The sequence below is a fragment of the Odocoileus virginianus genome, unplaced genomic scaffold (assembly GCF_023699985.2).
Source record: "Odocoileus virginianus isolate 20LAN1187 ecotype Illinois unplaced genomic scaffold, Ovbor_1.2 Unplaced_Scaffold_7, whole genome shotgun sequence".
NCBI classification, from domain to species: domain Eukaryota; kingdom Metazoa; phylum Chordata; class Mammalia; order Artiodactyla; family Cervidae; genus Odocoileus; species Odocoileus virginianus.
Genome location: NW_027224269.1, coordinates 806,436 through 824,148, shown reverse-complemented (window position 1 = coordinate 824,148; position 17,713 = coordinate 806,436). Strand labels below are relative to the sequence as shown.

At 42.3% G+C, this 17,713-nt stretch overlaps 1 protein-coding gene across 8 annotated transcripts in view; it reads left to right on the top strand.

Annotated features, from left to right (window-relative positions):
* AFF2 (ALF transcription elongation factor 2) overlaps window positions 1-17,713 on the top strand; it is a 531,908-nt gene that overhangs the window by 490,715 nt on the left and 23,480 nt on the right. For all 8 annotated transcript variants that reach the window (XM_070462659.1, XM_070462658.1, XM_070462657.1 and 5 more), the window contains 5 exons: window positions 963-1,084; window positions 5,347-5,569; window positions 9,895-10,154; window positions 10,731-10,794; window positions 13,658-13,794. In XM_070462659.1, the coding sequence (XP_070318760.1) occupies window positions 963-1,084; window positions 5,347-5,569; window positions 9,895-10,154; window positions 10,731-10,794; window positions 13,658-13,794 (806 nt within the window). The remainder of the gene's footprint in view (window positions 1-962; window positions 1,085-5,346; window positions 5,570-9,894; window positions 10,155-10,730; window positions 10,795-13,657; window positions 13,795-17,713) is intronic.

Below are 17,713 nucleotides of genomic sequence, written 5' to 3'. Positions count from 1 at the left end.
TACCCTGGCTCCTACTAGACACATGCTCTGTCCAGCCTGCTTGGCCCCCTGACCTGTGTGGTTGGCTTGACTCGTGAAAATCTCTCCTTCAGGACATTCAGGTTGGATTCCCAGGCTACAAATGTAATCAGAAGGTGAAACCCAGAATGGCCTTTTCCATTGCACATCTATCTGGGGAACTGAGTTTGTGTCCAGTAGGTTCATTGCACACATCTCTGGGTGTCACAGTAGATTTTTAGCATAACATCATCTCATGGTGATTCTTGAGTAATATTAGTTTGAATAGCTGCCTTGGGGACTCCTGCAACGATGATTTAAGTCATCGTTCAGCTTTAAAGATTCACAGGTGGTTTTATCTCTGAGCTGTGGTGCCACCTTAACTAACAAGAGTATTCCAAAATAGGGAACAAAGTCTGGGGCCCTTGCCCTATCACTGTTTCCCTGTTGTTAGGACAGCAGTGCAACTAGGAGTAAAAGTGTACCTTCAGAACCAATACAGGAAGGTCCAAAGGTGTGCCTTACACATGGTTAATTTCCTTGCATACTGTTGGTTGTACAAGTGACCTTTGTGTGTTACCCCCAACCCCCATGTTGCTTGGACAGGATTTATGCCATGTTAGAATTGCAGTGTTAGTTTCTAAACTACTCATTTGTGGGGGCATTGTTGCTGGGAGAAGTGTCTGAAAATGACAGATTCTCTTTACTTCTGGTATGAGATCTCTGTGCCACCCAATCAGAGGCTGACATCACAGCTTCACCCTCTCTGATGCCAGCTTCTAGGTTGGAGTAGGCGAGGCAAGACGGATAAATTTTCTGTCTGATCAAAGGTGTACTTTTAAGGTCCCTACCTAATCTAGGACTTAAAATAGAAGTGCATTGTCTCCCTTGCTCATTGTTTTTAAATGTCTGCCTGTGCCATGGATTTCAAACTCTGTGTATTCTTTTTTTTTTTCCTGTTAAAGCCAACAGAAGTTGCAGAGAAAATCCCTGAGAAGAAGCAGCGCCTGGAGGAGGCAGCTACCATCTGCCTGCTGCCACCTTGCATCTCGCCAGCTCCCCCCCAGAAGCCTCCCAGCACTAAAGAGTGAGTTTGCCCTGATTCTGTGATACTTTGCTGGTTTGGACTCCTAAGAAATCTCAAATGAACCCTTGAGGGTAGGGAGTCCTATCCCAAAAGAATGTTAGGTAAGAAACAGGAGTCATTCAGTTGTGTCCTGACAGCTGTCTTTGGCCACCAGCCTAACACAGGTGGGATAAAGGGTGGCCTTCAGGCTGCCAGGTTTGGTGACCACTTGAGCTTTTTAGCAACATTTCTTTACTCCAGCTCAGATAGATGGCCAAAATCGGCCAAAGTGGACTTTTAACACTGAGTGAAGGGTAAAAGGAAGAAAACCAATTTAAAGAACACCTTCCCCTTGAGTCAAATCACCTCCCTCTGGGCAACTTCCAGTTCTGATAGGGATGAAACCATCTCCCTTGGCCTCAGTAGAATGACACAGCAGAGGCTTCCTCTTTGCTATCAAATCATAATGCTGATATGAAGCTTTAGGACCAGAAACTTCATCATGAACTCCACAGGGGCCAAGGGGATGACATGTTTGGGGAGGCCAGGGACATGAGCTGTCTAGGAGTGCCCCCCACCCCCAGGCAGTTCTGTGCTGAGAAAAGCCAGCTCGGGGTGGACAAATTAATGCTGATCAACTGGCAGCTCTTCTCCTGTCTATCTCTTTGCAGAAGGTGCCAGAGTCAGGCAGGAGGCCTCCTTGTCCCCTGCTCACTTATAGGACCCCAGCCTTCCCTACCAAGCATGGTGACAGAGTTCTTCTGTCTTTCACATATCACTTCGCTAGCAATCTAGTGGGTAGCTATTCCCTTCTCCAGGGGATCTTCCCAACCCAGGGATCAAACCCAGGTCTCTGCATTGCAGGCAGATTCTTTATTGTCTGAACCACCAGGGAAGCCCTCCCTAACAAACATGTCAGCTCCTGGAACTATTCTATTTGGATAATTATTGCCATAAATTCATTCAGCATTAGAGGTAACTTCCATCAACGACCAGTTTTGAAACCTATTAGCAGCCCAGAGTGGAGAGGCAATCTGGCTAACTGCTGCTAACAATGGATTTCACAGATTACTGTTTAACATCAGTGACAGGGCATCAGTCTGCCACAGATAAGATGTCAGAAATAAGTTATCAGTTTACATTTGTTTGGATCCTTGTTGTTTAGAGATGAAAGGTAAGAAAAGATCAATGACCACTAGATCTGCTTGATAAACTAAGGAGATTTGGTCATGGGCTGCCAGGACCTGCCAGCCCAGATTTGGTCCCAGGATGCTGTCTCCCTGAGGACCCATAGCTCTTTGTGACATGCATTTGTAAACCCTGGTATAATTTTATATGAAATATCCCTTCAGATACTTGGAGTTATCAGAACTAGACACTCTTCTAGTAGAGCAAGCCATGCCTCTTCTTGAGGAGGTACCACCACTACAAGGATGCCATTTTAAGTTCCTCCTTGGAAAGTAGGAGGGCCCTGGAAGGATGATGTTTAACCATTGGGAAAGAAGCCTATTTCCCTGCTTCTAGGCATGGAGAAGGCAATGGCACCCCACTCCAGCATTCTTGCCTGGAATATCCCATGGACAGAGGAGCCTGGGAGGCTGCAGTCCATGGGGTCGCTAAGGGTTGGACACGACTGAGCAACTTTACTTTCACGTTTCACTTTCATGCATTGGAGAAGGAAATGGCAACCCATTCCAGGGCTCTTGCCTGGAGAATCCCCATGGATGGAGGAGCCGGGCAGGCTATAGCCCATGGGGTGGCCAAGAGTTGGACAGGACTGAGCGACTAAGCACAGCACAGGACAGACATGGTGGTACCTCCTCAGTTCCCGGGCTCTCATCTCTTTGGGCCAGGCCACCAAAAGCCACAAGGAAGAGCTAGAGGGCTGTGGGATATTGCCACACCATCAGTCCCCATTGCAAGCCTGCTTCAATGACCCAGTAATCCCTCACGTTCCCCATCTCATAGAAAAGAGATGATCGAGTATTAGGCAAATGTCTAATAATTCAAATTTGTTCTCATAAAATGGTATTTCACCTTATGGTCCTTATGATCTTTCTGCCTTTGTAGTAGTTAGGGGATCAATGTATACCTAGTATCCTTTACCATTCAGGAAGGACCTGAATTGGGTTCTTATTTGGGAACATTTTGAGAATTGAGGGAGAAGGAGACCAGGATGGGCCTCTTGGAGTTCTTCTCCTTGGAGCCCTGTCTTCGAGTTTTGTGTGCTCCTTGGTGCTTTGTTGATCCTTCAGATTAAATCCTTGGAAATTTCCATGACACAACATTCACTTTTCTCAATGAGCGTTTTAAACCTACTGAAGGATACCACATCAGCCTGACAACTGGAGTTTCCCATCATCCACTAGAAGGGCCCTTATGTGTTCCTTTTCCCTTCTTTAAAGTTTGAACCATCATAAGGGCCTCTGAGGCATGAAAGGGGAGACTCTTTTTTTCCTTCTGTCCTCTTCTGGCCTATACAAAAGATGCCCTTATAGTAAGAAGTCATAATGGACAGAATAGTCCCTAGAAAATACCCTCTGGGTATCTTTCACCCAGGAAGTCATTAAAGGCCCCATGGTTACAGGTCGCTATCATACAGAAGGAAAAGGGGCCAGATGACAGGGGCCACTGCACCAAATGTCCTGTACTGTGTATGATGTACTGTGTACAATGGCAGATGGGAAGGCCTAGCCCAATGGCTGTGGCCAGTGGCAGGTTGACTGCCTCTAGGGAACAGCTCTTCCCCTTGCAGCCTCCATCCCCTTCTCCAGCAACTCAGGTAGGCCAGGAGTGGTCAAGTGGTCATAGGTAAGGAACCAGTCACTCCTATAGGTGCCACAGCAATACTTGACTCCTTTCCATGTAAATTCTCCAAAGTGCAATTCCTCTGTAATGATTATACAGTGTGGTCTGATGTTGCCGGAGCATCTTCGTGGACAAGCATCCTAACCTGTATTTTCACCATTGTTTTCATCAGGCTTCGCTATTATGTTAAAATGGTTCTCCATGTCAAAGCAATTTTAAAAATCCACTGACAAATACTTTGTAATTAATTTTAATCCATTAAAGTAATGACAGAAACAGCGAATTTTCTAAAAATTTGGCTGCCTGACAGAAATTGACATAGGACTGTGTTTATGAAACAGAAGACAGAGAAGATGGCAAATATTATTACAACTGGCAAATTTTGGCAACACAGCAGAAGTGGAATGAGGGGATTGCATTGGTGTCTACCATTTCAGGAAATCAAAACACTTGAGTGCTTGTTCATCTTTGATTTGTTGCTTTGAGATATTGTAAATCTATATTTCTAGACACTGAAATTGGCCAAGAGGAAAACATAAATTCTTGTTGACTTAATTTGCTATTGAAATTGTAGTCAATAATCATGAAAAGTAAATGGCTGCACAGTGCAATATTAGTTGTCTAAGAAAAGATTAAAATTCAAGTAATCTTCATTGATTAGTTGAAGATAGTAACTAAAATAAAAATCCATGGCCCAATTACCATGTTAAGCAGCTAGCATAAGGTTTTAGTTGTTCTGTTTTATTTGAAGTCTCAGTTTATTTGATGATGCCCATTTAATGGGCAGATAAATCAGTTTGAAAGCATGGGAGCACTTCTAGGACCACATATGTTTTGTGGCAAAATGACAAAATATTTTTCAAATGGAGTTTTGTAAAGCAGAGTACATCAGTACTTCAGTATAATAAGTTAAGGTCAGGGGCTCATTATGCCTCCAGTAGAGCAGTTGGAATATACAATTTCCAGTGTGTCCCGGAAGTATTTAGTGCATTATTTATTTCTGGGTAATGTCTAAGTACTATATTTCTTAAGAAAATATCCTTCCACTAATTGTTTATTGTACCATTTATTGTGTGACTGTGCAGTTAAGTCCTAGGGCAGAATAAGTAGGAACCATCCTAAAAAATGATGGGATTAAAGTCTGCATTGGATTTTCCATAAAAATCTAATTAACAGTAATCTTGAAAGGTTGCAAATATCACACTGGGGCAACACTCCATTAGACATTTCCATTTATCATGGAGTTCTGTTTCAAAGACCCGTGCTTATTCTTAGATTTTTGCATGTATCTATGGCTCAATCTCTAGGGAGGGCCACCTCTCTATAGATATCTATGTGTCTACGCATTTTCTATATACTCTTCACCCCAACATATTAACCAACATATTACTTTAGCTAAACGTAGCAGCATCATGCAAAAGATCAGAATAAAGAGAGACAGAGTTTTCTGACACCCTGTACTTTTGTTTACACAGAAATAATTCATCCAGGAGAGCAAATAGAAGAAAAGAAGAAAAGCTGTTTCCTCCTCCACTTTCCCCACTGCCAGAGGACCCTCCACGTCGCAGGAACATAAGCGGCAATAATGGTCCCTTCAGTCGAGACAAAACCATCCCTATGATAGGACAGATCACCTCAACCAAACCTAAGAGGAATGAAGGCAAATTCTGTGCTACTTTCAAAGGGATATCTGTAAACGTAAGCATCATAGAAAGAATCTTCTCACTGTCAGCTAGAAACAAGTTGACCCAGTTTATCTAAGTCAACTTGACCTCATGGAGATGTTGCAGGGGGGTGGGAGGAAGAGGCAGAGAGAAAATATTAATATAAGTGTGTGTGTACACAAATACACAAACTCTGTGTTATTTCCAATCTTGATTCTGTTAACTTCAAATGAATTTTTCATTCCAGTCTTACTTCTCCAAAGAAATGGTTATTCAGAGGTTCAGGGCTTCAGACCTATCTTTTGTTGCAATCCCTTCAGATCTTGGGGGTGGGAGACACTTCTACAATACTGACCACAGTACGTGGGAAGCACAGACTCTTTAGTGAAAGTGAAAGACCAAATGGATGGAATTGCTCAAGGTGAGGGAACTGGTGCTGGAACTCCAAGTTAACGTCTTTCCACACCCACTTTGGCTGATATGAGTTGTGTTTTAAAATAGTGACTCAGAAGAATGGAGTTTAAAAGCTGAATCTGTGGCTAAAATCACACAATTGTGGTTCTCTAAGCCCGACTAAAGGATTATCCTGTCCTTTGGATTTTCTGCACTGCTGCCTGATAGCATAAATGATTGAGAATTTGTATCACTTTTCATATCCATACACAATGTCTTTTTATCTGCCCCAGGTATATGTACATGAACCATGGAAACTGTGAGTGATAGTGTCACTAGTGAATATTAATGGCAAATCTTTCTGCCTTTTCGTGTAGATGCATGTATATGCAAATATATATGCACTTGATCCTTTAGTTCAGTTCAGTTGCTCAGTCATGTCTGACTCTTTGAGACCCCATGGACTGCAGCACACCAGGTCTCCCTGTCCATCACCAACTCCCGGAGTTTACTCAAACTCACGTCCATTGAGTCGATGATACCATCCAATCATCTCATCCTCTGTCTTCCCCTTCTCCTCTTGCCTTCAATCTTTCCCAGCATCAGGGTCTTTTCCAGTGAGTCAGCTCTTTGCATCAGGTGGCCAGAGTATTGGAGTTTCAGCTTCAGCATCAGTCCTTCCAATGAACATTCAGGACTGATTTCCTTTAGGATGGATTTGTTGGATCTCCTTGCAGTTCAAGATCCTTTAAATGTAATGTAAAAAGCAAACGAGTGAAAATCAATGAGTTTTCAAATGTCTACAACCAATCCAGTAGCCCCTGAACCAAAAGCACCCATTTAACACTTCATGGAAAGCCATGAGGCCTCTGAACTTTAAGGACCACAATTTATGGTCCTCCATCATCTGAGATAACTAGGTAACATACATACCTAGGTAAATAATAATGGTGATATAAAGAAATGGCTCTATCATAAAGTTGTCATTTTCCAAATGAAATTTGTATGCGTGTGTGCCCAGATTATATTTTCATTCACATTTAAAGATGCTAAGTTAGAGTGTTAGGAATGAAGCCATGTATTCTAAGCGATAATTACAAAATCAGTCCTATTTTTCATACTGAATATAATTAATGTGATAAACTTCAACTGAGGTTTTTTATACTGCAACATTTTGGAGGACACATACCCTACCTATCTAGGCAGTTCTCTTCACATAGCGCCTAGTACATGGTCACAAATAATCAGGTGCTTAATATGGATGTTCTTATGACAATGGTAATAAGAGGATCTGCAAAGGCATTTCTGAGAGCTCTCAAAACTACTGGGAAAATCTGATAAATATGATTACATTTGCACCTAGAAAACCTAGAAATGGATCATTTTCTTAAGAAAATCACTAGAATTTCCCATGATACGACTGAGTACTCCTTACCTCCTCTTTGGCCATGGCCTGCAATCTGAGAGACTGTAGAAATTAAGAGACTTGCTTGAAACATAGTGCTAACACTGCAACAAATCTGTTCTTTGACCTTGAGCAAATTATGACACCTCTCTGAGTCCATGAAATGAGTAGATTTGACTAGGTGATCTATACAGCTTCTTCCAGTTCCAAAAGTGTGTTCCATTTTGCACTCTTAGAGTCTTCTCTGTTCCATGTAACCATGAAGTCCTGTTTATTGACTCAGTGGATGGGTGAGGGTCAACAGAGGATGTATATATGACTTAGATGATTGTGGCTGAACGCAGTCATTTCCAGTCACACATGCCAGGACTGACATCAGTGCTATATGTGTGGTATACGTGGTGTTTCAAGGTTCTTGTCACCTGTCTTGGTCATAGAAACACGTGGCTGTCTCTTTGGGGCTGGCCTGCTGTTTCATCTTGGCCATCGGGTATTGGCAATAGAAGTGTAAAGCTGGCTTAGGAGTTCAGAAAGCTCTGAGTTTTTGTGTGTTTGGGTTGAATAAAATCTGTGATGGACGTGAAACAATTTTCTCCATATCCATCATAACCACTTTTAAATGTGCAGTCTTTCAGCACAGTTATCATAATGAGCCCATCATGGTGGGAATTTTTGATAATTTGGAGATTTGGGATGAAGTGGAAAAGATGAGACTTTCATGGATATAAGAAATGTTCACATTTGACTTTTAGCTGAAAAGTGACACTTGTGATTAAGGCAGGCAGGCCTGCAGTCAGCAAATCATTGAGCACACTGGGCGGTGGGGTGATGGGACAGGGTGGGGGGTGTTACAAATCAGAGCTGGCTCCAGTGCTGGAAGGGCTCTCACCATAAGGTGAACAATGAGACATGCTCGATAAACTTGGATACAAAATAGCTGCTGATTGGTGTCTCAGGGGAGGCTTGAGACACACCTCTCCCATCTCCATGTATGTACTGTGGTGTCCGACTCTTTATGACCTCAGGGACTGTAGCCCACCAGGAGCCTGTGTCCATGGGATTTCCCAGGCAAGAATACTGAAGTGGGTTGATATTTCCTTCTTCAGAAGGACCCATCTTTAAAGGGACAAGAAAGGTTTAAAGCACTTCCAGCCATAGACATAGGCAGTTTTCCTGAGAAGGCATTTGTTGATCTGGGTTGAGCTGAGAGTATTAAGAGAGATAAGGAGGGTTTAGAAATGAAGGGAAGTGGTTAAACAGAGTGTGGTCTAAATTCACAGTGGAATCTTATCCAGTCTGAAAAGGAAGGAAATTCTGCCATGTGCTACAACCTTGAACTTTGAGGATGTCATGCTAGATGAAATCAGCCAGTCACAGACAAAGAATGTATGATTCCATTTGTACGTGGTAACTCAAGGAGTCAGATTTTCAAAGACAGAAATTATAAGGGTGATTGCCAGGGGCTGGGGAGATGGGGATGGAGAGTTATGGTCTAATGGGCACAAAGTTACAGCTTTGCAACTTCAGAGTCCTGGAGATTGGTTGGAGGACAATGTAAATGTGCTTAACGCCACTGAACTGGATATTTTAAAATGGTTGAGATGGTAGATTGGATATTATGTGTATTTTACCTCTCTTTTAAAAATGAAAAATACAATACATTATAGCAAGGTGAAAGAAAGTAATGAGGAGGAGGCTTTTTCAACCCTAAGGCTTCAAAGGAACCAAAGCAGGATAGTGGAGAAATCACGATGAGTTCAGTGTGGTGACAGGTTCGTGAAAGGGAACTGGGAAGGGTGAAGCCAGGTCTGAAGCCAAGAGAGCCTACCCTTTGAGGTGTCAGAGGAGGAAGGGACAGATATAAGAGTCACTGGAGAGAGGGAGTGAATAGGACTTTGTAATGGATTGGGTGAGGGTAATGGAGAGGGAGAAATATGAGATGAAATCGAGCAGTGGTTTTCAAAAAGAGTTTCAGGAGCATGATCATGTTTTGAATTAATTTATAGAACTTCAATATCTAAATATGATTAAAGCAGAGCAGCTCAGATGGAAGGCATGGTGGGAAGAACCCTGGTTTATTTGTTCATGGCCCAGGGATGACTGGTTTGCTGTACTATCTGGCATTTTGCAGAGTAACAAGAGGAAGTTTCTGGGCTGGCTTTCTTATCAAAAATATGCACATCAGACGGATTATCTTTCTCTCCCCTTCTCCCTCTCTCTATCCTTCCCTCCCTTTCCTATTCGCCACCCACCCCCCCCCCCCCCCCCCCACATATCCCCTGCTGGATCTAGACGTTTGCTAATGGCTTTCTTACTGGGATGATGGAGCTATATGGTCACAGCATGTGACTGGCTTAGTGTTTGGTGTCATCATAGAACAAAAGCTGGTGACTGCCAGAGTTCATGACATATACCAGGATCACCTGTGTATCCTCAAGCCATGTGCATTGTTTTCTTTTCTCTCGCCTTGTTTCCTAGGGTGTTTTACATGCAAAGCATTTATGAAAAGATGCTCTAAAAATCTGAACCTAATGGAAACTCTTTGTCCTCCTTTTTCCCAGGAGGGAGACACTCCAAAAAAGGCAGCCCCTGCCACAGTCACCAACACTGCTATCGCCTCTGCCACTGCTACTGCCATTGTCACAGCCACTGCCACGGCCACTACCACAACCACTACCACTACCATTTCCACCATCACCTCCGCCATCACTACTGGCCTCATGGATAGCAGTCACCTGGAGATGACATCGTGGGCAGCCCTGCCCCTTCTGTCCACCAGCACCACCAATGTCCGGAGACCCAAGCTCACTTTTGATGACTCGTATGTTGTCCCCAGATTCTTTGGACCCAGTTGGGGAGCTGCGAATGGGGGTGGGGGCAGTATGGCTTTTCGAGCACCATGCATATGTCACCTGAAATAAGACCTTAGCCGCAGCTATGCAGCTCCTATAGCCTTAAAAGTATATTCCTCCTTCTCACATACATCTTTATCCCCACCTAGAAATGTCATTGGCTGATTTTAAACATGGAGCTCTGTTACTGTTTCCAAAGGCAGGTGCTGAATCCTAGGTTGCTTGGTCCTCCTTGCTTACCCATGTCCTCAGGTAGAACTGTGTGCCAACAAAGAGAATTACAGCTAGATTCTGTTGGATCTGTTTGGGCAACTTGAGTGGTTGGGGTTGGAGGATGTGAATATTTATCCTAATGGGCCATTAGGAACCAATCTCATTCACTGGATTATTTCAAGCTTGGTTATTATATGCATGACAAGCATCCATCAGCCCTGTTCAAGGCATTGTATAGGAATGGATTTATAGCCCCCCAAAGTATGACCACTCAGTCTTTTAATGAAAAGATGAAACATTGCTTTCTGAATGAGCTCATTTCATTTGTTTAGGGTTCACAATGCTGATTATTACATGCAAGAGGCTAAGAAGCTGAAGCACAAAGCTGATGCACTGGTAGGTTTCCTTATTGCTGCTCCGACATAGGGAGTTTGGAGCTGGTTAATTCCTTAGCACCGCAAGTCCCCAAGTCCTTGGTGCCACATTGCCCTGCCATTCTTGCTTTTTCCACTCTTCTTCCCCTTGTTCCAACTTCAGAGGTGCTGAGGCTTATGCTACCTTTCAATTGAATTTGAAATGACTTTTGAAACTGCCCTGGAGAAGGTGGGTGCTCCCATGGTTTCTGATGAACTCCAAACTGGTGTAGGCAGGGAGAGAGTTGCTGAGAGCTGGTTAAGTGCCTCAAACATTGGCTTTGGGAAACTCATGTCTGTAGAAAAAACTTGACTGCTTGCTGCGTTAGATAACCTAGGGCCCTGCACAGAGAAAGTATGTTCTGGATATCCCAGGACACTTGGCCCAGCTGCCTCCAACGGTGGTGGGTACCTAGACCAGGAGAGACCTGGCACAGAGAGCTATTTGATTGACTAAGCTACCTAACAGAGGGTCTCAATCGTGTGTGTTACAGTCACTTGGGGAGCTTTAAAATAGCCCTCATGCTCAGGCTACACCCCAGAGAAATGGAATCAGAATTTCTGAGACTGGGACCGATGTGGGTGTCAAAACTCCCAGGTGATTCCCAAATGCAGCCAACGTTGAGAACCACTGCCCTAGAGAAGACCCTGAATTCAGAATCCCCACCTTTGACTAAAGCCCTGCATAATTTGAGGTGTCAGTTCAACTCCACTGGGTTAAAAAAAATCATATCCTCCATCATTGCATTGTGTCCAGCCAAGACTTAGCTGCCCCATGCTGCTTGCCTCTGGGAGGGCTATAATGAAGGACCGCAATGGTCTCTGCACCATCACTTGTGAGTGGCCACCATCCACTGCCCTCTCAAGGGCCACAGTATATAAGGAGATAGTTGGTATATCTTTAGTATTAAAATTTCAATGGGATGTGTGAAAAAAAAGCCTAAAAAAACTCACTGAGTGGGAGGGGAGGGAGGAGGGAATGATAATGGGGGGAGATTGAGAAATACTCATTTAGAGGAAGATGTCTTTGCCAGGCTAACGTCTATACCAGAGTTAGACACTTCTTCGGAGTTCAAGCCCCTCAGTTATAAATAAGGAAACTGAGGCCCAGAAGAGGGTATGACTCAGCCACTCATTGGCACTATGGCCCATGTAGTCCTCTCTCTGGACTTCAGTTTTTCCTTTTGGAAAAAGAGAGATTTAGACCAGGTGGTTTTTAAGGATCCTTCTAGCTATGGGTTTGTGAATGAAAAGTCAGTTTTAAAAATCAGAATGTACATTTCCTGATTTCCAGATTTCCTGTAGATTTCCTTAATTTCCTCAGGGGAGAGCCAATCAGAGTTGGATGACCCAAGGAAGTTATCTTGTAAGGCAAGAGAAGAAGGAGATAATTTGCATATATACACAAAGGTTTTCATAAAATCAGTTTGAATTGGGCTGAAACTGATGTTTTTCCACAACAGCTTACAGAAAGGAAAGCACCAAATTCCTGCAGTACATAAAAGGGGAAGAACATTTATTGTAAAGAGAGTCATTTACAGCAAGAGATTCTGCAAGACTTGTAACTCATCATTTTATAGTTGTACTTAATCCTTTGCTAGAGACAGCTACTCTGCTGTTTTGAGAATTGAAACCTTCACAGTTGCATAGAAAATATTTTGATAAAAGGTATATAAGAAAATTAAAATAGCTCAACCTGCATTCTATTGGTTCTTTCACATAAAATTCCATATTAGTGAAATTCTTCCATCCAGCTACCAAAAATTGAAAATGTTAAATACTGTTATAAAATACTCACTATAAAAATGTCATATATAATATTCATTACACATAAAAAAGAAATCAGTATGTCTAAGTCAGTTTAATTGTGACCATTATCAGGGCTAAAACCTTTTACAATAAAATTTTACTAAACTAAAATATTTAGTAGTGCTATATTTGGGAGCTTTTTGACACACTATTTCAGACCATCATTTACAATGAAAGTGATGTGGTTATTGTCACCAGTCACGCTGCAGCTTCCCATTTTTCATGACAATAGCATCCATTTGTTACTCTTCTCCTGGGGGTGGGGTTGACATGCTATGCTAGAGTTCCAAGCGAAGACTAGATGCGTTAATTGTCCAGGAAGCTTGTAAAAAGTGGAGTTTCACTGCAAACTCTGTCTAGACCAGCGATCCACAACCTTTTTGGCACCAGGGACCAGTTTCATGGAAGACAATTTTTGCATGGACTGGAATAGGGGTGATGGTTTCAGGATGATTCAAGCACATTACATTTATTGTGCACTTTATTTCTATTATTGTTACATCAGCTCCACCTCAGATCATCAGGCATTAGATCCTGGAGGTTGGGGATCCCCTGTTCTAAGGACATTACGATGACCAGTCTAGTAACTGTGGTCAATAGAAACTAGTCGAGGCAGTGATTTGAATTCTGCTCCACCAAAAATATAACAAAAATAGGAATACCACAAAGATGATACCTTGGCTACAGTTTTCTCATCTTACCCAGCCTCCGTGCCGTGACAATAGAACCTGAAATAAGTTACATCTTTGTCAAGGCAAATTCCTAATTGCCCCCACCATATCTCAACCTTGGCACTATTGGGCCAGGCACTTCTCCATAGTGGGAGCTGTCCTGGGCATTGCAGATGTTTAGCAGCATCTCCAGCCTCTGTCCACTAGATGCCCTCCCCCATCACTAGTGGGGACAACCAAAGAGGTTTCCAGACATTGCCAAATGTTCCCTGGGGGAGGGGTGTGAAGTTGCCCTGGGTTGAGCACCGCTGCTTTCGATGAAGAGAGGAGGAACTGTCATGTTGATGAGTCTTCTTCCTGTTCCAGTTTGAGAAATTTGGCAAAGCCGTGAATTACGCGGATGCAGCCCTGTCCTTCACTGAATGTGGCAACGCGATGGAGAGAGACCCTCTGGAAGCCAAGTCTCCATACACCATGTACTCCGAGACTGTGGAACTCCTCAGGTTCATACTTTTCTGCTGCCTTCTTCCTAAGCTCTCTCTCCACTCATAATTAGAAGCTACCATGTTTTTGAAAAATATCTTTTCCACCTAGTGATGATTCATCCAAGGCACCTTCTTCTCAGAAGTCATCATAATTAGTTCTTGCCATTTGATTCATGTCATGGAAAACTTATAACTGATGGACACTGCTTTTTATCAGTTATCCCCTTCAGAGGTTCTAATGTGAATGCTATAATTTGCGATATTCATAAAATGGAAAGGTAGTGGGTGGAAATAAAGGATCATCATTTCATGGTGTCGAGCGGGCCCTTCCTTGTCTTTTCAAAGCACAGTTTCATAATTCACAGAAAGCAGTCCTATTGGGATTTCTGTTATAAATCATGTTTTCTAAGAATTTCTGCCTCTGTTATTAAAAAGAGAGGGGCACTGTTCCAACATTAGGGTGGAGTAGACTTTCCACGCATCTAGAATTTGAGGGATAGTCAAGGTGGTAGGTAGCAGGGGACCCTAGAAGAGGCTGACACTGGGGAAGGGTGTATTAACAGCACAGATTATTGGTTTCATTTGCATTTTGAATGAAATTTTCTGGACTTTTGGTCTTGGTGCAGTGGAGTTTGTGGGTAATCAAAAAATTCCTGTAAGAAGGGAAAGGAGAAGAAATGATTTGTATTTGAGTGCCTTCCTGTAATCTGCAGGTATTTGTGAAAAGAATTTCATCCACCTCTGAATAGTGGATAAGCACTCACCCTCATTTGCTGGATGGATGACATCATGGTTTTTGACTGAGCGAGCAGTTCTTCATCTGATAGGCCCTTATATCCCAGGCACCTCTGGCTCGATTAACTGATAATGCCAGGCCTGCTTTTTATTGTGTTCTTGCATCTGCAATAAACCGTTACAAATCTGAAGACACTTGTACCTAAACCTTCAGACAGGCATCAGACTGAAGCATGCATATTTTCTGAGGAAAGCACTTGAAAAGATCAAAAGAATGAGAACCATTATAAAGAAGATGAAGAAAAAAAAAACTATGATTACATAGACTCATAAGATTTAGCTAAAGTCACTGAAGTAGGGAAAGGATGAGGAAAGTTCCAGCCTTGCTCTGCCAGGCCAGACAGCCATCTTTGGTTTTCACTGCTCTGACAAGCATATAAAGTATCTCTCAGACTTACTTTATGTGAAAGCTGCCACTGCCATTTGTAGCTTTTAAGGGGAAATTGATTTCTCAGTGTCTATCCAAGGATGCCTGCAATTTTCAAAGATGTACAAGATAAAAATCCTGGCAAAAAATGAGGAATCAAAATGGAGGGGAAACTTTAATGAATAAACAAGGAGGAAAGCTTCACCTTCTATTCATCCCCAAATGCAATTTAAGGCACTTTTAAATTGACAAGGAAATGTAAAAATGTTGGCACAGGCTTCCCTTGTAGCTCAGTTGGTAAAAGAATCTGCCTGCAATGTGGGAGACCTGGGTTCGATTCCTGGGTTGGGAAGATCCCCTGGAGAAGGGCATGGCAACCCACTCCAGTATTCTTGCCTGGAGAATCCCAGGGACAGAGGAGCCCGGTGGGCTACAGTCCATGGGGTCACAAGAGTTGGGCACGACTTAACCACTAAGCCACAGTGTTAGCACACACACAAAATTATGGTGAACTGGACCTCTTCCATGCTGATGGGGAGAATGGAAATTGATCCTTGTAAATTGAGGGCAATTTGGCATCATGTAGGAAAACCTATACAAGTGAGCATTCATATCTTGAAGCCACTAATTCTAGAAATCTGAACTTCATGTACTGAAGAAAAGAATTGTAAGAGGAGAATGAGTTATACATAGAGTGTTCAGTTTGGCCTATGTTATAGCACCCAATTTGAAGCAAAGCAAATCATCAATAACAGAAGGGTAATTAACTACATCACAGTACTCTCAACAGAATAATTTGCAGCCATTGAAATGCAACAGTGATGGAGACCATGTAACTGCACGAAAATGTTTATAATATGAATTATAGACTCAATACATTTCTGACCACAAAAAGCATGTTTCTGCATGTGGATCAACTTGGAAGGGAAAAAAGATCATAACTGAAATTGAGGGTGAAGTTATGGGTGGTGTATACACACACACACACACACACACATATATATATACACACAGTCACACATATTCTTCTTACACATATTTTTCTTACACATGCACTCAGAATAGAAAAGCAAAACCTCACATTTCATTTTTGGTAAAAATACAATGTGAATCACTGAGTAATATTTATTTCCTTTAGAAAACACTTCTTTGCCCTTTATTATTTACAAATTCTTTTCTTTTTCTCTAAGTAGTTTTTTTCCCATGATATGATAGTTTACTCCCCCCATAGGGTATATTTTCAGTGGAACCTGGTAAAACTTGATGGATAGTTTAGAGATATTCACTTTAAAGTCAGTCTTTTGAAACTATCTTTTCAGATCATTGTAGATTCACATGCAGTTGTAAGAAATGATAGAGAAAGTTCACATGTCCCTCTCCCCCCATCTCCTCCCATGGTACTATCTAGCATAGCTCTAGTCCAAGATCACGGAGGACACAGACATTGGTACAGTCCATCCACCTTGCTCAGATGTCATCAGGCCTTTTTTCCCCAAATTTCACCAGCTCTGTGTGCAATCCTTTATGTACCCCTTCTATATATAGAATTATATATTTTCTGCCTAGTGTATGTGTATGTATTTGTTTCTGCCTAGTGTATGTGTTTTATTTGGAGAGAAATTTCAGTTGGGAATAAAATGAACTAAGGCAACTAAGTCTTCTTGCCCATGTAAGCAATTGGAACTCCACTGTCAAGGCATTTCAACAGTGGCTGCAATTAGAGGGTGACTGTAATAAGAACATAGTTTTTAGTAGCACGTTTTATGTTGAAGAGATTTTTATTATACTCTCCTTAATGGTAGAGCACCCTATGTTTTTCAGTGAAGTGATTTTGGTTGCTCCGAGCCTTGGGAATCTTCAGTAGAAATATACTTGTGAAAACAAGTGGGGTATCACAATGACTGAAGTGATCCAGCTGTCAAACACAGATTTATGACATCATAAAAACCTTTTTTGCTTAATATGGCAACAACAGGAGGGGCCCACAGCAAGTGCCTGAGTCCTTTTGTCAGAAAATGTTCATTGGACAGAACTGGGGCAGTAATAGGGAGAGCAGGGCAATAGGGGGCATGGTGTTCCGGGGAGGCTGCTGAAAATGTGGGCTCACCAATGCCTTGTCATGATGGAGAGCTAGTCCAGGCTGCCTGAACATCTTCAGCTTCCTTCTGCAACAGTGAACTCTGCTACTTATTCCACCACGAGTTCCTGTGAAATTGCATTAAAGCTCAGACAATGATTTTATGCAATGAATTGATTTTCAAGAGTCTAAATGCCCAGAATGGAATGTGCTCAGCTCAAAGAATGAAAATGGGAACTACTCAACCTTTGGTTGCCCTGGTGTGGAACGGTAACTATTAAAGAGAATGGAAAGACAAAATATGCAAGCACCATAAATTAGGGGTGCTCAGACCTTCACCTGCTGTGAAATTGACCGCCCTTAAAAAAAAAAAAAAAAAAAAAAAAAAAAAACTTCCTACAGGAATATATTCCACACCTGAGCCATTAGAAAAGCCCTTTATAACCGTGTTGGAGGCCTCTCCATGCTCATGTCAGACATCATTGTGTGATTGTTTACCTCAGGTGTCAAAAACTCAACTGAGACTGACATTTGTGTCCACCTCTCATGGAAAGCCAATAATGTTGTTTAGCTGGAGTATTCTTAGAAACAGTATTTTTCCAGCATTTATACACAGGTGAAACCCACAGTAATTCCACAGCACTGTTCTAGAACATGGGCTCTAAATATAACTGGCTTCTCCGGAGCAAGCTTCCATT